This window comes from Schistocerca cancellata, chromosome 4 (assembly GCF_023864275.1).
Source record: "Schistocerca cancellata isolate TAMUIC-IGC-003103 chromosome 4, iqSchCanc2.1, whole genome shotgun sequence".
NCBI lineage: Eukaryota > Metazoa > Arthropoda > Insecta > Orthoptera > Acrididae > Schistocerca > Schistocerca cancellata.
The window spans coordinates 753,022,262-753,046,165 of NC_064629.1; the positions used below are offsets into that span (position 1 = coordinate 753,022,262).

At 40.3% G+C, this 23,904-nt stretch overlaps 1 protein-coding gene across 1 annotated transcript in view; it reads right to left on the reverse strand.

The window, feature by feature from the left end:
• Window positions 1-23,904, reverse strand: part of LOC126184403 (inositol 1,4,5-trisphosphate receptor) — a 372,462-nt gene that overhangs the window by 203,893 nt on the left and 144,665 nt on the right. Inside the window, exon 18 of the mRNA XM_049926787.1 lies at window positions 19,656-19,831. Within this exon, the coding sequence (XP_049782744.1) occupies window positions 19,656-19,831 (176 nt within the window). The remainder of the gene's footprint in view (window positions 1-19,655; window positions 19,832-23,904) is intronic.

Sequence of the window (23,904 nt, forward strand, 5' to 3'; positions counted from 1 at the left end):
TTTGTTGTCTAATGACGTTACAAGATGATAAGTGACAGCATCATCTGCAAACAATCTAAGAGGGCTACTCAGATTGTCTCCTATGTCGTTAATGTAGATCAGGAACAATAGAGGGCCTATAACAGTTCCTTGGGGAATGCTGGACATTACTTTTGTTTTATACTTTCCATCTATTACTAGGAACTGTGACCTTTCTGACAGGAAATCACGAATCCAGTTCCACAACTGAGGCGATATTCCACAGGCACGCAGTTTTGTTAGAAGACACTTGTGAGGAACGTTGTTGAAAGCCTTCTGGAAATCTAAAAATATGGAATCAATTTGACATCCCATCGATATCACTCATTACTTCATGAGTATAAAGAGCTAGTTGTGTTTCACAAGAACGATATTTTCTGAATCCGTGCTTACTGTGTGTCAATAAATCGTTTTCTTCAAGGTAATTCATAATGTTTGAACACTGTATATGTTCCAACACCCTACTGTGAGTCGATGTTAGCGATGTAGGCCTGTAATTAAGCGGATTACTCCTATTACCCTTTTTGGGTATTGGCGTGACATGAGCAGTTTTTCAGTCTGTAGGTGCAGATCTTTCTGTGAACGAGCGGTTTTATATACACTCCTGGAAATGGAAAAAAGAACACATTGACACCGGTGTGTCAGACCTACCATACTTGCTCCGGACACTGCGAGAGGGCTGTACAAGCAATGATCACACACACGGCACAGCGGACACACCAGGAACCGCGGTGTTGGCCGTCGAATGGCGCTAGCTGCGCAGCATTTGTGCACCGCCGCCGTCAGTGTCAGCCAGTTTGCCGTGGCATACGGAGCTCCATCGCAGTCTTTAACACTGGTAGCATGCCGCGACAGCGTGGACGTGAACCGTATGTGCAGTTGACGGACTTTGAGCGAGGGCGTATAGTGGGCATGCGGGAGGCCGGGTGGACGTACCGCCGAATTGCTCAACACGTGGGGCGTGAGGTCTCCACAGTACATCGATGTTGTCGCCAGTGGTCAGCGGAAGGTGCACGTGCCCGTCGACCTGGGACCGGACCGCAGCGACGCACGGATGCACGCCAAGACCGTAGGATCCTACGCAGTGCCGTAGGGGACCGCACCGCCACTTCCCAGCAAATTAGGGACACTGTTGCTCCTGGGGTATCGGCGAGGACCATTCGCAACCGTCTCCATGAAGCTGGGCTACGGTCCCGCACACCGTTAGGCCGTCTTCCGCTCACGCCCCAACATCGTGCAGCCCGCCTCCAGTGGTGTCGCGACAGGCGTGAATGGAGGGACGAATGGAGACGTGTCGTCTTCAGCGATGAGAGTCGCTTCTGCCTTGGTGCCAATGATGGTCGTATGCGTGTTTGGCGCCGTGCAGGTGAGCGCCACAATCAGGACTGCATACGACCGAGGCACACAGGGCCATCACCCGGCATCATGGTGTGGGGAGCGATCTCCTACACTGGTCGTACACCACTGGTGATCGTCGAGGGGACACTGTATAGTGCACGGTACATCCAAACCGTCATCGAACCCATCGTTCTACCATTCCTAGACCGGCAAGGGAACTTGGTGTTCCAACAGGACAATGCACGTCCGCATGTATCCCGTGCCACCCAACGTGCTCTAGAAGGTGTAAGTCAACTACCCTGGCCAGCAAGATCTCCGGATCTGTCCCCCATTGAGCATGTTTGGGACTGGATGAAGCGTCGTCTCACGCGGTCTGCACGTCCAGCACGAACGCTGGTCCAACTGAGGCGCCAGGTGGAAATGGCATGGCAAGCCGTTCCACAGGACTACATCCAGCATCTCTACGATCGTCTCCATGGGAGAATAGCAGCCTGCATTGCTGAGAAAGGTGGATATACACTGTACTAGTGCCGACATTGTGCATGCTCTGTTGCCTGTGTCTATGTGCCTGTGGTTCTGTCAGTGTGATCATGTGATGTATCTGACCCCAGGAATGTGTCAATAAAGTTTCCCCTTCCTGGGACAATGAATTCACGGTGTTCTTATTTCAATTTCCAGGAGTGTACTTGCTAAATATGGAGCTATTGTATCAGCATACTCTGAAAGGAACCTGAATGGTGTACAATCTGGACTGGAGGCCTTGCCTTTATTAAGTGTTTTAAACTGCTTTGCTACACTGAGGAGTTTTTGAATGTGCTGTCAATAAAATGCAGTGTTTGCTTTGCCTTTCCCCACAACATTTTCTGTGTGTTCTTTCCAATTCAAGTTTTTGTAATTGTAATTCCTAGGTATTTTGTTGAATTTGCGGCCTTTAGATTTGACTGATTTATCATGTAACTTACGTTTAACATATTCCCTTCAGCACTCATGTGGATGACCTCACACTTTTCATTATTTAGGGTCAACTGCCAATTTCCGCACCATAAACATACCTTTTCTAAATCATTTTGCAGTTTGTTTTGATCTTCCGATGACTTAATTAGACAATAAATGACAGCATCATCTGCAAGCAACCTAAGATCACAGCTCAGATTGTCTACTAAATCGTTTATATGGATAAGGAACAGCAGAGGGCCTATAACACTACCTTGGGGAACGCCAGAAATCACTTCTGTTTTACTCAATGACTTTCCATCAATTACTACGAACTGTGACCTCTCTGACAGGAAATCGTGAATCCAGATGATACGATGTCCATATGCACATTCATTCACTACAAGCTGCTTGTGTGGTACAGAGTCAAAAGCCTTCTGGAAATCTAGAAATACAGAATCAATTTGAAACCCCTTATCAATAGCACTCAACACTTCATGTGCGTAAAGAGCTTGTTGTGTTTCACAAGAACAAAGTTTTCTTAATCCGAGTTGACTGTGTGTCAATAGACCATTCTCTTCGAGGTAATTCATAGTCTTTGAACACAATATTTACTCCAAAATCCTTAGTTGCTCTAAGAGATGAAAAGAAGTCACATTCTTGACTACCACAAGAAACATCGCATGCAAAATTAACATGATAACGGTCGAACCTGTACTGAATAAAATAATGCATCCACTACAAAACTGACATTGACTAACACATTTTTAAACTAAGTTTCTCTACATTCTATGCTACGCTGTGCTACACTACCACTAGCTTAACTACACTAATGTTGAATACCACAAGAAATATTGCATGTAAAATTAACATGGTAACTGTTTGAATCTTTACTGAATAAAATAAAGTAGTGCATCCACTACAAAACTGACATTATCTAACATATTTTTAAACCAAATTTCTCTATATTCTATGCTAGACCAAGTTACACTATCACTATCTTAAGTACAGTAATGCATAACTATATTTTATGTTAACTTTTTACCAACAGTAACTTCTAATGTTGCTTATTTACATTATATTCAATTAATTCTGTTTACAGTAAATTGCACATAAATCTACTTACTGCAAACATTGGCTAACACCATTCTAATAACCATGAATCGAAGAAATCTGTACAAAGTATTTAATCTTCCTGGGAGATTAAAACCGTGAGAGGCAAAGGTCCCAGATTTGAGTTCTAGTCTGGCACACAGATTTAACTAAATGGAAGAGGAAGGAAAACAGTATGAGAACACGGACTGAAGGAAAAGAATGAAAGAGGAAGCCGCCTGGTAGAATTTTGGAGCTAGCATAAACCAGTAATTGTTAACATTTGGTTTAAGAATTGTGGAAGAAAATTCTGTATGTGGAAGAGATCTGGAAATTCCAGGAGTTTTCAGATAGATTAGATAAAGGCAAGAGAGAGATTCTGAAAACAGATTTTAAGATGCAAAACAAATCTAGGGACAGATGTGGTCTTTGATCATGATTTACTGGTTATGAACTGCAGACTACAACTGAAGAACTTGCAGAAAGGTAAGAAATCAAGTATTTGGGACCTGGAAAATTTTAAAGAAGCAAAGTTTGCTGAAATTTTCAAGGGGAGCATTAAGCAACAACTGACTAGAAGATGGGAAAGGTATACAAAAGAAGACAGATGGGTAGTTGTGAGAGATAAAATAGTGAAGACAGCAGGAGATCAAATTTGCAGAAAGACAAGGCCTAGTAAAAATCCTTGGATAACACATGGGATACTGGATTTAAATGATGAAACGAGAAAATATTAAAATACAGCAAATGAAGGAATACAGATGTCTAAAATATAAGACTCACAGAAAGTGCAAAATGGAAAAGCAACAATGGCTAGAGGAGAAATTCAGTGCTGTAGAAGCATGCATGACAGCAGGAAAGATAAATGCCACCTGTAGGAAAGTTAGGAAAGAGGCCTTTGGAGTAAAGAGAAGTGCTGTATGAGTATTAAGACCTCAGATGGCAAATAAGTACTCAGCAAAAAAAGAAAGGCTGAAAGTTTGAAGGAATATATACAGAGACTACACGAGGAAAACAAACTTCAAGACAATATTACAGAAAGGGAAGAGTAAGCAAATGAGGATGAGATAGGGAAGATATGATACTGCACGAAGAATCTGACAGAACACAGAAAGGCGTAAGTATAACAAGGTCCCTGGCATAGATGACATTCTTTTACAATTACTGAGACCCTTGGGAGAACATGTTATGACAAAATAAATCCAACTGATGTGTAAGATAAATGAGACTCGCAAAATATCCCCAGACATCAAGGCAAATTTCATTATAACAATTCCAAATAATGCAGACACTGACAGGTGTGAATATTACAGAGCCACCAATTTACTAAGTCATTGTTGAGAAATATTGACACAAATTAATTATTCACAAAAGAATGGAAATACTAGAAGAAGCTGAACTTGGGGAAGGTCAGTTTGTGTTACACAGAAATGTAGGAATGCATGAGGTAGAACTCATAGTATGACTTATCTCAGAAAATAGACTGAAGAAAAGCAAATCTATGTTTATAGCATTTGTAGATTTGGAGGAAGCTTTTGACAGTGTTAAGTGGAATACACTCTTTGAAATTATGAAGGGAATAGGTATAAAATACAGGGAAGCGAGCTTTTACAGAAATCATACTGCAGTTATAAGAATTGAAGAACATGAAACAGAAAGCACTATCTGTGAATTGAGTGAGACTGGGCTGTTGCCTATCCCCAATGTTATTAAATCTGCACACTGAGCAAGCAGCAAAGAAATGAAGGTGGAAGAAAGTTACTCTGAGAATGTAGAATGAAATGCATCAAGGGCTGCGAGGAGTCAGGGGAAGTATTGATATAAATACTGAACTAAATATACAAGTAGAATCCAGAATTTGTAAATGTATCTGAGATTAGATCCAGCGACAAAAGGAGGGTATCTATAAAAACCATTAATTCCACAAGCTAGCAAGTTTGCATTCTCTTTTGTGTATGTATGTCAATGACTCAGAGCTTCTGCTATTCAGTGAGTGGTCTCCCTTACTCCTAAAGTATTTACTTTCTGCCAGAACTTTCCTTACTATATAAAAGTATTTAACCCAATTATAAGAAATATTTTAAGATGAATGAGACAATGCTTGTTCAATGAGTAGAGTCATAGCTTGGGATTGACTGTTATAGTAAGGTGATGGGAGCACACAAGCAGGAAAGTAAAGTTTTTGTTAATTTATCATGGACTATCTGAAGTACTGCATAAAAAGCATATTGAGTGTACAAGTTTGCATACTGTAAGTGGAGTCTGAGCACAGGAACAAGATAATCTAAAATTCATATTTAAAAAGGAGTAATATTCTTTTGAACCCTCTGTCCTGTAATCAGTACTTACTCAGCAAATATAGGCACTTGAGCTAATGGCATATTTTCATCTTCTCTTTTTTGTTCTACTGGTTTAATCTCTTCCACTATTCCGCATGTTTAATTGGGTAATGGAAAGATTATGTGCAACACACAGTGAAGTACAGTGAGAGTGGATTACTTTATAATAACAAGTATGCAAAGTTTTTCTTCCACTACTGTGATAGGAAGATACTACTTTGAATTGTTCTGGTGATAATTTCACTGAATGACAATATTGTGCATCTGTATCCAAAACAAAACCGTCTCTGTTTTTAATCCTTCTCAAGTCAAATAGAGTTTTATTTGAATTCATGTGGCTTTAAACATGACCTGTTTGGAAAACCCAGTTTGTTAATGTGATGCTTCTGGGTTTTAGCTGAGCCAATCAGCTTGGATGTGGTTTTTAGGCAGTTTCCCCACATCCATCTAGGTAAATACCCAGCTTCCACCCTCAGATATGCAATAAGCAAACATTTACGAAACGTTCTCACACTTGAATATGAGATTTACTCTCCATGCAGACCAATAGGGTAGACAAATTCTGTCCCAGGGCGAGTGGCAGCATTATCAGGAAGGGCATCCAGCCACCGACTGTCACTAACATTGTCACCCACAAAGAAAAACAGAAATAGGCGAAGAATAAGAAGAAGAAGAAGAAGAAGTGGGTTTAAATAAGAGGATTTGGTCATGCAGCCTTAAAACATACCAAGGACACCTTTTCCTTGTTATTTTTCTTTACAATACTGGCTTGAGTGTTTTACATCCAATATTTCCCTTCTTCTGTCTTGTGCAATGCTGGATCTTCCTGTTGTCATAATCAGATGATGCAAACTCTAAATTCATTTTGCATTACTTTTTGTTTTGCACAGACCACCACGGCCTTACTTCTTGCAACCAGACAAAGTTTACAGTCCATTCTCGTGCGTACATATTGACAGTGACACTGCACTCTTGGCTTTCTCTTGGACTGAGATTCAGACCTTGTTGTTATCTATCATCGACATTCACCTAGCATAAAGAATTGCCTGTCTGCCTAAGGTGGTGCTGTCTTTGCTCACTGTTAAATCAAGAGTAGTATTTTCAGTTAATGAACCACTATCGTACGTGTGCACTGAGAGTGGACATTTGCCTAGCATAAAGAACTGCCTGTCTACCTAATGTGGTGCTGTCTTTGCTCATTGTTAAACCAACAGTCATGTTTTCAGTGAATGAACCAATATCATATATGGGCACCAAGAGTGTAATTCATATTCAACTGCTTGCCAATCGTACCAGTGTTCACCTGCACTAATGTGTATGTTATTCAGAGGATTAATTTTTGCTCATTGAAACTAATTCCAGAGAGACTCATTCAGTTAGGTAGTAGTTAGGAAGTAAAAGAAGTTAAGAGGTGCTTAACTCACATCTGTGCCTGCTGAAGATACACAGAGATTTCACAATATGGTGTACGTATGATACGACTCCTAATAACATAAGTACTGTACTATAAATGACAGACTGATTGTGTCTGGTAAGTATTCAGAATTTTGAAGGGTTTTTGCATCTTTAGTGGCAGTAAATTTAATATACATGTGCCACAGACAAATGTATTTGGTAGTTTTCTTGTAGCAATAGTCAATATGAGATGAGAGACATTGGAGTCTTTTTCGAGTACATCACTGCAAGCTGTGTCATCCTCTTGTCAGTATATTTATGTCTGTAGCCTAGAATGCAGCATGATTGTGTTAAATGCATTTTGTGCAGGATATGTAAGTTGTTATTCATGATTATGATTGCCAGGTAAGCCCCCTTTACACCATAGCAAACACTAGCAGGCTTGCAACAGTGAATGAGAATTCTCTCTGGTATGAACGACACACACACACACACACACACACACACACACACACACACACGAGATGCTGGAGTAGGCGGTTGTGTGTGCGTGAGGTGTGCATGCTTGTGTGTGTGAATGGTGTGTGTCTCTCTTTTGCTGATGAAGTCTGGGGCCAAAAGCTTTGTGCAAGTGTCTTTTAATTGTGCCTGTCTGCAACTTGACACATCTTCTTTACGATAAGTAGCAATCTGTCTTTTCCTACCTTGTTGATATTCCTACCTAGAGTTTCCATTGTGTGAATATACATATCATATGTGCTTCTGGGATCAAAGAAATCCACAGCACAAATGCTGAACGAAAATGAATATGACTGGACCAAAACTGCTTCACTTATAAAGAAAGTATTGATTTCACAGTAAATTGATTTCTTAGGATGGATAGGATGTGAGACTGCTGTACACGAATGCAGGAAGAGCTGTCCACTGTTCGCGAACAACTGAACGTGTTGATGGCCGTGGTCAGCCGTCTTCAGGCTGCTGCCTCGGAGTGTAGCGGCAGTGGGGAGTCTGGTGCGTCGCATGGTACACCCCAGGTGTTACATGCTTCACCCAATGTCCCTGCTGTCGAGACATCTTCACGGGTACCAGGCGCGGTTGGGGCAGCGATCGCGGTGCACGAGGCGGAGGGTCAATGTGGAGGCTGGCTGTGTGACTTCGCCCGCTCTGCCTGCGAGTGGACATGGGGCCGCTCCTTCAGCAAGGTCCGAGCAGGCACACGGGGGGAAAGGTTTATTAGTGATTGGGAGCTCCAACGTTAGGCGGGTGATGGAGCCCCTTAGGGAAATAGCAGAAAGGTCGGGGAAGAAGTCCAGTGTTCACTCTGTCTGCTTGCCGGGGGGTCTCATCCGAGATGTGGAGGAGGCCCTGCCGGCTGCGATAGATAGCACTGGGTGCACCCGACTGCAGATTGTTGCTCATGTCGGCACCAATGACTCCTGCCGTCTGGGTTCAGAGGCCATCCTCAGTTCGTACAGGCGGTTGGCGGAGTTGGTGAAGGCGGAAAGCCTCGCCCGCGGGATGGAATCTGAGCTAACTATTTGTAGTATTGTTCCCAGAACCGATCGCGGTCCTCTGGTTTGGAGCCGAGTGGAAGGCTTAAACCAGAGGCTCAGACAATTCTGCAGAGATCTGGGGTGCAAATTTCTCGACCTCCGCTATCGGGTGGAGAAATGTAGGGTCCCCCTGAATAGGTCAGGCATGCACTACACACAGAAAGCGGCTACAAGGGTAGCGTAGTACGTGTGGAGTGCACATGTGGGTTTTTTAGGTTAGAGAATTCCCTCCCTAGGCCCGACAAGACGCCTCCTGAGACGCGGCAAGGTAGGAGTAGGCAAAATGCAACAGGAAATAACAATATTAATCTGCTAATAGTAAACTGCAGGAGCGTCTACAGAAAGGTCCCAGAACTGCTCTCATTAATAAACAGTCACAATGCCCACATAGTACTAGGGTCAGAAAGTTAGCTGAAACCAGATGTAAACAGTAATGAAATTCTAAACTCAGATTGGAATGTATACCGCAGAGACAGGCTGGACAGTGAAGGGGGAGGTGTGTTTATAGCGATAAGAAGTGCAATAGTATCGAAGGAAATTGATGGAGATCCGAATTGTGAAATAATTTGGGTGAAGGTCACGGTTAAAGCAGGCTCAAACATGGTAATGGGATGTCTCTATAGGCCCCCTGGCTCAGCAGCTGTTGTGGCTGAGCACCTGAAGGATAATTTGGAAAATATTTCGAGTAGATTTCCCCACCACGTTATAGTTCTGGGTGGAGATTTTAATTTGCCGGATATAGACTGGGAGACTCAGACGTTCATAACGGGTGGCAGGGACAAAGAATCCAGTTAAATTTTTTTAAGTGCTTTATCTGAAAACTACCTTGAGCAGTTAAACAGAGAACCGACTCGTGGCGATACCATATTAGACCTTCTGGTGACAAACAGACCCGAACTATTTGAAACAGTTAACGCAGAACAGGGAATCAGCGATCATAAAGCGGTTACTGCATCGATGATTTCAGCCGTAAATAGAAATATTAAAAAAGGTAGGAAGATTTTTCTGTTTAGCAAAAGTGACAAAAAGCAGATTTCAGAGTACCTGATGGCTCAACACCAAAGTTTTGTCTCAAATACAGATAGTGTTGAGGTTCAGTGGACAAAGTTCAAAACCATAGTACAATATACGTTAGATGAGTATGTGCCAAGCAAGATCGTAAGAGATGGAAAAGAACCACCGTGGCACAACAACAAGAGTTAGAAAACTGCTGCGGAAGCAAAGGGAACTTGACAGCAAACATAAACATAGCCAAAGCCTTGCAGACAAACAAAAATTATGCGAAGCGAAATGTAGTGTGAGGAGGGCTATGCGAGAGGCGTTCAATGAATTCGAAAGTAAAGTTCTATGTACTGACTTGGCAGAAAATCCTAATAAATTTTGGTCATGTCAAAGCGGTAGGTGGATCAAAACAAAATGTCCAGACACTCTGTGACCAAAATGGTACTGAAACAGAGGATGACAGACTAAAGGCCAAAATACTAAATGTCTTTTTCCAAAGCTGTTTCACAGAGGAAGACTGCACTATAGTTCCTTCTCTAGATAGTCGCACAGATGACAAAATGGTAGATATCGAAATAGATGACAGAGGGATAGAGAAACAATTAAAATCGCTCAAAAGAGGAAAGGCCACTGGACCTGATGGGATACCAGTTCGATTTTACACAGAGTATGCGAAGGAACTTGCCCCCCTTCTTGCAGCGGTGTACCGTAGGTCTCTAGAAGAGCGTAGCATTCCAAAGGATTGGAAAAGGGCACAGGTCATCCCCGTTTTCAAGAAGGGACGTCGAACAGATGTGCAGAACTATAGACCTATATCTCTAACATCTATCAGTTGTAGAATTTTGGAACACGTATTATGTTAGAATATAATGACTTTTCTGGAGACTAGAAATCTACTCTGTAGGAATCAGCATGGGTTTCGAAAAAGACGGTCGTGTGAAACCCAGCTTGCGCTATTCGTCCACGAGACTCAGAGGGCCATAGACAAGGGTTCCCAGGTAGATGCCGTGCTTCTTGACTTCCGCAAGGCGTTCGATACAGTTCCCCACAGTCGTTTAATGAACAAAGTAAGAGCATATGGACTATCAGACCAATTGTGTGATTGGATTGAAGAGTTCCTAGATAACAGAACGCAGCATGTCATTCTCAATGGAGAGAAGTCTTCCGAAGTAAGAGTGATTTCAGGTGTGCGGCAGGGGAGTGTTGTAGGATCGTTGCTATTCACAATATACATAAATGACCTTGTGGATGACATCGGAACTTCACTGAGGCTTTTTGCGGATGATGCTGTGGTATATCGAGATGTTGTAACAATGGAAAATTGTACTGAAATGCAGGAGGATCTGCAGCGAATTGACGCATGGTGCAGGGAATGGCAATTGAATCTCAATGTAGAAAAGTGTAATGTGCAGCGAATACATAGAAAGAAAGATCCCTTATCATTTAGCTGCAATATAGCAGGTCAGCAACTGGAAGCAGTTAATTCCATAAATAATCTGGGAGTACGCATTAGGAGTGATTTAAAATGGAATGATCATATAATGTTGATCGTCGGTAAAGCGGATGCCAGACTGAGATTCATTGGAAGAATCCTAAGGAAATGCAATCTGAAAACAAAGGAAGTAGGTTACAGTACGTTTGTTCGCCCACTGCTTGAATATTGCTCAGCTGGGTGCCATCCGTACCAGATAGGGTTGATAGAAGAGAGAGAGAAGATCCAACGGAGAGCAGCGTGCTTCGTTACAGGATCATTTAGTAATCGCGAAAGCATTACGGAGATGGTAGATAAAGTCCAGTGGAAGACTCTGCAGGAGAGACGCTCAGTAGCTCGCTACGGGCTTTTGTTGAAGTTTCGAGAACATACCTTCACCGAGGAGTCAAGCAGTATATTGCTCCCTCCTACGTATATCTCGCGAAGAGACCATGAGGATAAAATCAGAGAGATTAGAGCCCACACAGAGGCATACCAACAATCCTTTTTTCCACAAACAATACGAGACTGAAATAGAAGGGAAAACCGATAGAGGTACTCAAGGTACCCTCTGCCACACACCGTCAGGTGGCTTGCGGGGTATGGATCTAGATGTAGATGTAGATGTAGAAGTGAGCAGTAAGAATAATATATGGTGTTCACCCACAGACATCATATATAGGTACCTCTTCTAGGAGCTAGGGATTTTTAACTGCACCATCACAATACTTACACTCACTAATGAAATTCATCATAAATAATCCACCATAATCTGAGGAGGACAGTGGTGTCCATACCTACAACACTAGAGGGAAAAATGACTTGAAACCCATTATTAAAACTGGCAGTGGCTCATAAAGAGTTCAAAAGATAGTAACAATTTTTTTTAGCATTTTCCCAATACCATAAAATGTCTGACAAGTAGCAAAGCAAGTTTTATTCTAACTTAAAATCATTTCTGCTTGACAACTTCTTCTATTCTACTGATGACGTTCTGTTTCCCTTCCTTATTTTTAGCTGCGTGGAGTGGCCGGGCAGTTAGAAGTGCCATGTCATGGATTGCGTGGCCTCTCCCACTGGAGGTTCGAGACCTCCCTCAGGCATGGGTGTGTTTGTGAGTGTGTGTGTGTGTGTGTGTGTGTGTGTGTGTGTGTGTGTGTGTTGTTCTTAGTGAAAGTTAGTTTACGTAGTGTGTAAGTCCAGGGACTGATGACCTCAGCAGTTTGGTCCCTTAGGAATTCACACTCATTTGAACATTTTTCCTTGTTTTTAAGTGTAGTTGCATGAGTAGCACTAAAAAATTAGGTTGTGTTCATTAAAGTTAATGCTAACTGTGTATATATATCTCTCCTGTAAACTGAGTTGTTCCATATCATTTTGATAAAAGAATCATTTAAATGATCTATGGAACATGTAACTAACTAACTAATTGATTAATTAACCAACCTGCCAAAGTACTCAAAGGTCCTACTTGGGCTGTGAGAAACACAGGAAATTCAGTAGGTGTTTGCATGATGTGGGGACAGAGTGAACAACCAAGAGCTTCATAACTACTTTTATGAAAAAGGAAAAGTACCATAAATTTCCTTGGAAGTTAACAAGTGTGAAATATTTATCTATTATGCCGATTAAAAATACACAGAAGACCTGCTAGTTCTTGCTGCATGTGTTCATGGTATCTGTAATTATATGCCAGCTGTATCACCATTGTGTTAGAGATTTTTGATGATCATATGTAAATATGGTTTATTAGGAATCACATTATTTGCCGCCTCCTCTTCCTCTCCCTCCCCCCCCCCCCCCCCCCACCACGCCTTTCTCCCCCTTTTGAGTTGTCAGTCTCCTGTGCTAACCTCCAACTCAGGGTAGAACTTGCAACCTATGTCCTCAATTATTTGCTGGATGTATTCCAATGTCTGTCTTCCTCTTTACCCTCTACAGCTCCATCTAGCAGCATAGAAGTTATTCCCACTTTCTTCTTCAAATTAAGGCTTATGTTTCATACTAGCAGCCTTCTCTTGGCCAGGAATGCCCTTTTTGCCATTGCTAGTCCACCTTTGATGTCCTCCTTGCTCCGTCCTAGGTAGTAGAATTCCTTAACTTCTTCTACTTTGTGATCATTAAACCTGATGTCAAGTTTCTTGCTGTTCTCATATCTGCTACCTCTCATTACTTTTGTCTTCCTTCAATTTACTCTCAATCCATATAGCACATCATATAATTATTCTTCACTTTCACTGAGGATAGCAATGTCATCAGTTAATTGTATCACTGATATCTTTTCACCTTGAATTTTAATTTTACTCCTGAACTTTTCTTTTGGTTCCATCGTTGCTTCTTTGATGTATAGATGGAACAATAGGGATGAAAGACTACACCCAAGTCTTACACCCTTTGTAATCTGAACACTTCATTCTTGGTCATCAACGATTATTATTCCCTCCTGGCTCTTGTACATGTTGTTTATTATCTGTCTCTCCCTGTAGCTTACCCCATTTTCCTCAGAATTTCGAACATCTTGTACCATTTGACATTCTCAAACGCTTTTTCCAGGTCAACAAATCCTTTGAACATGTCTTGAGTTTTCTTTAGTCTTGCTTCCATTATCAACCAAAATATCAGAATTGCCTCTCTGATGCCTTTACGTTTCCTAAAGTCAAACTGATCATCATCTAACACATCCACCATTTTCTTTTCCATTCTTCTGTACATCATTCTTGGATTCATGAACCATTAAGCTGAATGTGCGATAATTCTCCCCCTTGTCAGTTCTTGCAGTCTTTGGAATTGTGTGAATGATATTTTCCAAAAGTCAGATAGTATACTGCCAGACTCATACATTCTATACCAAAGTGAATAGTTGTTTTGTTGCCATTTCTTCCAATGATTCTAGAAATTCTGATAGAATGTTATCTATCCCTTCTGCCTTATTTAACCTTAAGTCTTCCAAAGCTCTTTTAAATTCTGATTCTAATACTAGATCCCCTATCTCTTCCTGTTGACTTTTGTTTCTTCTTCTATCGCATAAGACAAATTTTCCCCCTCACAGAGGTCTTCAATGTACTCTTTCCATCTATGCACTCCCTCCTCTGAAATTACTGGTGGAATTCCCTTTGCACTCTTAATGGTACTACCCTTGCTTTTAATTTTGCCGAAGGTTGTTTTGACTTTCATATATGCTGAGTCAATCCTTCAGTCAATCATTTATTTTTCAATTTTCATGCAGCCATTTCGTCTTAGTTTCCCTGTATTTCCTATATATTTCAATCCTCAGCGACTTGTACTTCTGCATTCCTGAATTTACCTGGACATTTCTGTACTTTCCTTTCATTAATAAACTGAAGTATTTCTTCTTCTGTTATCCACAGTTCCTTCCCAACTTCTAAGTACTGAAACTGGTTGGTAAGTACTAATATCTGTCTTATTGCCTTCCTTGTAATGGGGTCTGACAATTCCATTTTCAGTTTGTCTGAACATTTCCCCTTAATAATTGTATTTCACATATTTGGCAGTTTTCTTTAACAACTAAGAACTCACATTCCTGAACTGATATCCTGGTTTTTTTTATAACTATTGCCCATACAGATTTAATTTTACTATCTGAATTATTTATTTCAGTCATTGCACAGAGATTTTAGTCATTTTATTGTAATACGAAATCAGTCCTACTTTTCTGTTGATCAAAACCATACCATAATCATTTACATTTACTTGCAAATTACATTTTGATTCCTTTTATAATCCTGAGCTTTTTAATGTGTTATCAGGATTAAACTTTCTTGTTCTTCTGGGAAAACAGCTGTTAGGGATTGATAGAAACCCCGTCTATACATTAAATTTGAAACTGACATATGTCACATTATACACATCCCTCTGGTCAGCTTCCTTCCATGCTGCCTTGAAACTGTCTGTTGTCTGTTCCATTAATTACTCTACTTGTTTTATTCTGGTGGGAAAATTAACAACTTAATTCATGTTGTAAGTGTTAAGTGGCATGTCTGAATTGCTTCTTTTATCTGAATCTTTCGGAAAATTAATATTAAAATCTCCACAGACTATCATCTGCTTTCTTTTATCTGCTAGTTGTCATGATATTGACTCAAAATTTCTAAGAATATTCACAAGTTTCTGAGTGGGAATCTATAAATTGTGATAAGATAAATGACTACTTCTGTAGTAGCAGTCCACAAGCATATGCTTCCAATTGATGATCTCAGCAGAAACTACTGGATTCAATAGGTCTGAACTTTATTTTATATTTTTACTACACATTTCTCCATCTTTTCCCCTAGATAAATGGGCTGCGAATTTACAGTCCTCATTGCTCAATATGTGGATTCTACATCTACATACATACTCTGCATCCATTGTATAGTGTGTGATGGAAGCTGCCTTGTACCCCTATCAGTCATTTCCTTTCTTGTTTCACTCACAAATAGAACCCTGGAAAAATGACTGTCCATATTACTCTGTACAAGAGCTAATTTATCTTATCTCCATGGCCCCTAAGCAAAACTCATGCTGGTGGTAGTAGAATCATTCTCCAGCCAGCTTCAAATGTTGGTTCTCTAAATTTTTCAATGCCGTTCGTCGAAACTCCACCCCTGGTGTGCCTGCATGGACTCTGCCGACACTGACTCTCCGCCTTGAGCACCGCAAATGCATTATCACCTGCCGCTCATCCTGTGATAAGTGCAGACCCACTTAATTGACTGCACTGGAAGGTGCCACAGCAGCAAAGCCCGTGGGCGAAACGAGCGACACCTGAGGTGCCTATGCGATGTGCCAGATTCTCCGCTACTACTACTACTACTACTACACACTGAGGAAGCAGCCTGAAGACGGCTGGCCACAGCCAAAAGCATCTTTAACTGTTTGTGAACTGTGTCCAGATCGTCGTCCTTTCACAACACACTGTGCACACATCCTATCCATCTTTGTGCTACTGACTTAAGAATTAACTATAAATGTGCAGAAAGAAAGCTAACTACATAACTTGCTACATTTCTGACCTGCCTCCAATGGAGACTGTTGCTGAACTGAGCTGTGTAGCTGACAATTCGAAAGAAATTATAAATGTGCTACAGACTGCACAAAACTACTAAAAAAAACATGCACTGAATTTAAAAATTAAACTATTAAAAACCTTGGAAAAATCTAAATATGTAATTTACAGCTCTGAAGGTATGACACATGTGACAGCAGAAAACTGGATTTCTGTATTCTGAATTGTTTGAAGAAAGACAAGGGGGACTGTATCAGCTGCACACAGGGAAGAAGATGACTGTTTCTGCAAAGGCATTGTGGGAGTGGGCGTGCGCGCGCGGGTGGGTGTGTGGGTGTGTGTGTGTGTGTGTGTGTGTGTGTGTGTGTGTGTGTGTACACACAAGTTCACCCTGGAGGACACTGTCTGAAAAGTCAGCAACATTTTCTGTCTAATAGATGAATTGGAAAATGAAAATAACTTTAATCTTAATGAGCTTTGGTTGCTGATTAAGTACCACAGTTGTAAGATAGTGATTGGACAAGCTAGGAAAAACACTGATACCACAGCAATCTGTTCATTTGCATAATGAACAAGTAAAAGAATGATTTTTCTTCAGTAGTCCACAAGGAGTACATGAACTTTCCTTCTTCTAAAACATTTCTGACTTTACACTCCACAGCAATAAGTGCAATATAAGTAAACTGACTGCATTTGTCTGATTTGGGGATGCATCTAACACCTTCATTAAAAAAGTATTTGCAGATCAATCCTGATTTTGATTTTCCTATTATTATTTTGAATGGTGACATAGTGCACAACTGTTTTGCCAAGGCTTTGATAGAAAGTATACTATTGAGTGATACCTGTAGTGTCTTGAAGTTCCACCTGGTTTTAGAGATCTATTTAGAAAATAGATGGAAATGATCGAATCTGCAATACTTTAGGTGGTTTCTGACAATGATTATTCAGACGTTCCTAGTGAGAATAAAGATTTGGACGACTGTGTGAATTAATGAGGCAGTGACATCATTAGACCTATAAAGCAGTGCAAGGTGTTATTGTTTTTAAATGATTCTGACAATACTAATGACTGTGATGCTGTTCACGTGAATGAGTTGTTTTGTCATAATACTAATCATTTTGAAACAGTGTCCGAGTCTCAAATGTGTCTGCAATCAAATAACACATTCACATTAAAATATAAATAAGAGCAGCCATCCACAAAATAATGTGTTGTGTTGAACTCTAACACTCTATAATGGGAGTGCTCTTATTGCTTTTACTTTCCTCTAATGCTTGTGCATGCAGTTATGTGGTGACCTGAAGGTAAATACGAAATCCAATTTGTGCTATTATTTTGGGTACTTACATACAAAAAATGTATTAGAGCAAATCAAATACAGAAAAAAATCCTAGAAACAAATGATGATCAAATCAAGAAGTTGAACTACAATGATTGGCAAAAGAAGTAAAGCACCCAGAAGACACGGTCGGACATCAATGTAACTTCACACATGTACACACCATTGTTGAATATGAAACAATATAATGAAAAGGATAGTTGCTACTCACCGTACAGTGGAGATGCTGAGTTGCAGAAAGGCACAACAAAAGATAGTTGCTACTCACCGTATAGTGGAGATGCTGAATCACAGAAAGGCACAACAGAAAGACTGACAGGAAGTAGCTTTTGGCCAACAAGGCCTTTGTGTGTGTGTGTGTGTGTGTGTGTGTGAGAGAGAGAGAGAGAGAGAGAGAGAGAGAGAGAGAGAGACAGAGTTGCGTTTGCGTGAATGTGAGTATGCATGTGTGTGTCTACTTTTGACAAAGGCCATGTTGGACGAAAGTAACTTTCAGGCAGTCTTTTTGTTGTGCCTTCCTACGACTCAGCTTCTCCACTATAGGTTAATAGCAACTATCCTTTTGATTATACTGTTACATTCCATCCTGGATTTTCCACAGCTGAATACATAAATGAGATAGAACGGATACCAGAGCACCTTACTGCTGTTCATGTTTAGTAATGTTGCCAATCCCAAAAGGTATAAAAGGCACAAACAGTGTCAGATGTTAAGCGATCACTACAAAGGACACATAGATGTCTCATACTTATATCAGACAGCATTATCAGCAAATGACAATTTGCAACGGACCTCACTGTGAATCTACATTTGGTGGGCTGGTCAAATCAAGCAATATCCAGATTTGTGAGGCATTCTGATGTGACAGTGGCTCGATGTTAGACTGCGAGGGAACAGTATTTCACGTATACTCATCGTCAAGGTTCTGGTCGACTATGTCTGACCACCGCAACCAAGAATCACTGCATTATCTACCGATCACATTGTAATGTCTTCACGTGTGTGCCTGCCATCTGAAAACGCGTAACAGACACCTGCAACATTCTGTGTGCATTGTGCACCACTGATCGAAGACTATCAACAACTGGATTAGGAAATTACCATCCCATATGTAGGCTGCTGTTAACACCACAAAACAAACAGCTGTGTTTGGAATACTGTCACAATTAGGATCCATGGACTGCTGCAGAATGGTGTCACATTGTGTTCAGTGATCAATCATTGTTCTACACTGACCCGGATGACCATCATCTGTGAGTATGGTGGCGACCTGGGGAGGGGCCACATTCTTCCAATGTTTCAGAGAGGCACAGCCACGTTACTCCTGGTGACACGGTATTGGGGGGGAGGGGAGGGGGGAATATGACTTCAAATCACAGCTGATACCAATTCAGGGTTCCCTAATGGTACAATGGTATGTCACGAACATCCTGCATCCCTTTCATGTGAGAACATTTTGGTGCCATTTTTCAACAGGACAATCACACATGACACAACTCTATGAACTGTCTGTGTGATGTTGAGGTACTCTCACAGCTAGCAAAATTCCCAGCTTTGTTCCCGATACAACTTGTGGCACCCACTCTATGTCAACTCCACCCCAGTGCCAGTATCCAGGATATCAGAGACCAATTGCAGTAGTTGAGGGCTACCTTGCCTCAGGAAAGGATACAATGACTTTATGACATTCTTCCCAACAAAATTAGAGCATCAATTCAGGCCAGAAGGCATGTAACACCGTACTGATATCTTGGTTCATATTGGCAAGTCCTTTGTAAATGTGACTCAATTTTATAATCACTGAAACAACATTACATGCCATTTCAAAAGTGTGAAGTTTCATTCTTTTCCTCCTCCCTTTCCGGGTGCTTCACATTTTCATCAGGCAGTGCACTAAGCACACACTCTATCATCTTGTCATTCTAAATATGGGGTGGGTAGTTTCAACTGTTGTGCTTTCTTTTTTTTAAAAGAAAAAAAGGGGGTGGGGGGGGGGGGGGCAACAACATGCATACTCCAGTGATTACATTGCATCATCGATCACAGAAAATGTCATTCAGGCTGGTAATTGAAAAAGAACTACAAGAAAAGCAGAAGTATTAGCTACCATGAAAAAATGAAAATGCATTTCAAGAAATATTACTATAAAAGCTGTTATGTACTTACTTGCAAAATTTCTATTATTTTCAGTTTGGTGTCCATCACTAATGGGTACTCCTTGAGCTGGGATGGCTTCTTCTGTGCTGAAGAGATTACAGATCTTGTGAGTCCAGCAGCCCCCAAAGTGAGGCCTGTCATGACAGCCCCCATATCCCCAATGGAGCGCAAAACTCCCCCTTCAGCTAACAATACACAGAACACATACCTATATCGACACATGTAAGTGCAAGCAAACAAACATAAACAAATAAATAAACAAACATTTACATGCTAACATAACAAACAGGCAAAGAAAAAGCATGACCATTATTACTTAAAAAGCAAAATTTCATTTTCATGCTGTATACTATCAGCTGTAGGCATAAAACTCCATATTCCCCAGATGTGTACACCAATAGTCACATCCATCAAAACGTCAACTTTAATGCTATCCACTGATGCCACTACACTGGCACCTATAATAAACTAGTCTTACACATTTACCAAGTTTTTGTGTCTTCTTCAGTGGAGTAAAACAGAGTTTACTTACTGAAGTAGGTTTAGTAGCATTTTTCATCATATCTGTGTATTTTATTTTGACCCCACAGTATATATTTAAAGACTGATGATATTTTGACAAATGATGTTTTTAAAGAACGGAAAAATGTTTCCAACTATAGTATATGAATACGGAATAATCATTTCACAATAAAAATCCTTTTTCAACTTTTATTGGGTTATCCCAATAGAAGATATAACTTATTAAGCTTATCCATTACGGATGTTTTAGAACCAGTGACTGTTAATTTAATGTAAATACATAAAACTGCAACCAGTCACTTTTTTGAATAGTTATTTATTATTCCATGAACCGGTTTTTGAACATTTTTCGGACACTAATGAAAAAGCCGCCCATACTGTCGCAGTAAGTAAAAAACTAAATTTTTGCATCCAAATAGACACATATGGATGGATTCAAAAAGAGTTTTCTTTGCCACTGTCATTAAATTGACAAGTATACTCACAGAGTAATGAATAATTTACTGGAAGCAGCAATTATTGCAAACAGCACAGAAATTGTTCAAAAATACTTTTTCCACATTTGTCTACAGCTGACTGAGCAAATCAATTTTTTAATAGTAAAAATTTGTTAACTAAAGTTACTGGAAATGGAAACATGCACTACAAACAGCTTATCTACAGCCAGTAATCAAACATGCAAAAACAACAGTGAACAAAAATTTACACAGTGACATACATTTTTAATAAAAAAGAAAGCTTTAAATTTTTATACTGCAATAACTTAAATACAGTATATGTGAAACAGAAACTGTACATTTCCATGCACTTGGCGCTATTTCTTCCCTCTAAATTCTTTAATTATTCCTTCTCTGTTTTAAGCCAAATTCTTAAATGCATAATTTCTTTAACACACAAGCACCACAGTTCCTAATTCATTATGGTGTACTACTATCTCCCCAAAAACCCCCAATACTTTCCAATGTGTTTCAGTAACATAGTTTTCCAACTTTACTTTGCATCTTTTATATACTCCCATTATTTTTTCCCTTTCCTTCTTCTTCTTCTTCTTCTTCTTCTTCCTTCTTCTTCTTCTTTTGGGTGGGCATTGGATTATTAGTGGCAGGATAAATTCTAGGTACAGTACAGCATCAATTATCTGAATGTTGGTAAACCAAATGACTGCTTAACCAAACTGTTCGCTTGCACATGCCGCATTCCTCCTGCTGCTGTCTTGCTTTGGCATCCCCGCTCCCGCCTCGCCCTCATTCCCTACAAACGCCAGGAGTGAACTTGTGATATAAACTGTCTAGATGTAAACTTGTTGTCCTTTCTATGAGGGATAAATACACGCGTAATAAAAGGTTAGAGGAAGGTGAATTTGTGAACATGTTATCTAATAAGTGCAAGATTGGTAAGTAGACAATTACAGACATAAAAAACAAAAGAGGAGCATTACAAATCTTATACGTAAGCTTGATTCTACTGATGGACTGACAAGTGGTACAACTATGAAGCTTGCCATGAACACGGATCTAAATGATGCTGTTCACAAGTGGTTTACACAAAGAAGAGCACAAGAAGAACGTATCTCTAGTAACATTCTATGTGAAAAGGCAATTCAGTTTAATGGGGCTGTCAAATTTGATTGCAAGCTGGTTAAAATGCTATAAGTCAAAATACGGCATTAGTGAACTTCAAATACAAGGAGGAAAACTGTCTGCTGATTCTTTCACGATCATACTAAAGGACGTACTGAGGGAACAAGATTATGCTCTCAAAAACATTTACAATGATAAAGAAACTGGGCTCAATTGGAAGGCTTTGCCAAGAACAACTCCTGCCTCACATTGTGCATTATCAGCACCTATTCCTAAATCAAGTAAGGATCGTGTTAATGCTTATATTGTGCTAATGCTACTGGTTGCCATGGATTGCCTATGCTCGTCGTTGGTAAAAGTAAGAAACTACAGTGTTTCAAACACATTACAATGTCTGCAATGCCTATTGCTCGCACCTCAAAAAATCACCTTGATGGATAGTACTATTTTCACAGAATGGTTTACGAAAGTTTTTGTGCCCTCTGTAAAATTTCATCAGTTAGAGAATGGCAAAATGGACAAATCATTACTGCTCCTTGAAAATGCACAAACTCATCCATCATGTGATATGGTAAATGGAAAGGACAAATTCATAAAAGTGATGTTTCTTCCACTCAATGTAACTTCCTTATTACAGACCATGTATCAAAGTGTTTTTGATTTTTTCAAAGAGTATTACAGAAAATAATTGTTATGTAAGTTATCGATAGAAAGAAAAGAGGAAGAAGAAGAAATTGTGTCACACTAACTTTCTGAACCTCGACCTATGAACACCCCTTCTGCCCCAACCCCCCTTTCTTTTCCTCATTCCAACACACACACACTAACCTCACCTAATCTATTTACATCTGATATCCTTTCCCTTCACACATACCCTCCCACTGACTTGCATCTCACATTATTATCTTTTTCTCTTATCATCTTTTTATTTCTTTATCTTTTCTCTGTGCCTTCACATGGATTTTAATTCATTTTTGCCTCTCACTATTGACCTTGCTCTCCCGGGTTCTCCCCATACTTCATCTGTTCCATCCTTATAAAAGGCACTCCTGACTCAGCAGCCAGAGACAGTGGTCATGTGTGTGAGAGTTGTATTTGTCTGGATCTGTGTGTGTTTTCTACTTTAGAAGAAGGCCTCTTGACTGAAAGCTTAAATGTGTGACAGTCCTCATGTTCTGCCTGTCTGTGACTCAACATCTCCTCTGCACAGTGTGTAGCAATCTGTCCTTTTCATAATAAATATATGAGGTTTTATTGGTAAATGAAAGTACAGTACACAGTTCGATTCTCCGAATAAACCAGTGTTCCAAGCACCCACGTCTCCCAATTATTCCAAACAATCGACACGCCACTGTACAGCTATTAAAGGATGAACTAGAATGAGTCGTGATGAACTAGAGTGAGTCGTGCTTGGGTAGCTCAAAATGGTTCAAATGGCTCTGAGCACTATGGGACTCAACTGCTGAGGTCATTAGTCCCCTAGAACTTAGAACCAGTTAAACCTAACTAACCTAAGGACATCACACACATCCATGCCCGAGGCAGGATTCGAACCTGCGACCGTAGCGGCCTCGCGGTTCCAGACTGCAGCGCCTAGAACCGCACGGCAACTTCGGCCGGCTGGGTAGCTCAGTTGGTAGAGCACTTGCCCACAAAAGGCAAAGGTCCCGAGTTCGAGTCTCGGTCTGGAACACAATTTTTATCTGCCAGGAAGTTTCAAAGGATGAACTGCTATTTATGTAAGAAATTTTTATTCATTATCATAAAACCTTAAACAGTTTGAATTTTGAGGTTTTAATTAGATTTTAAATTCCATCTTATAAGATTATAGATTTAATTCTTAAATTATAATACTGACTATTTTTTAGCCATTATTTTTTCCTCCCATTCCTGTTGCTTCTCAGTTTCAATTAGACGTTTTCAGCAGCTGTGTACAAATTAGTTTCTTTGGTAACTGTCTCACTAACATTGTGTGCAGTCTGGAATAAAATGAGTAGCGGGTGGTATTTCCTTTGTATCAAGTGGTTTACACTTTCATTTCTAATATTAACTTCTGCTCTGGATGCTTCAGTGTAATGTCCCTACCTGATCCAAATTATGGGAGTTTTCAGTAATGATTAAGGTGTTTTTTTTTTCTTTTTTTTTTACAATACAGC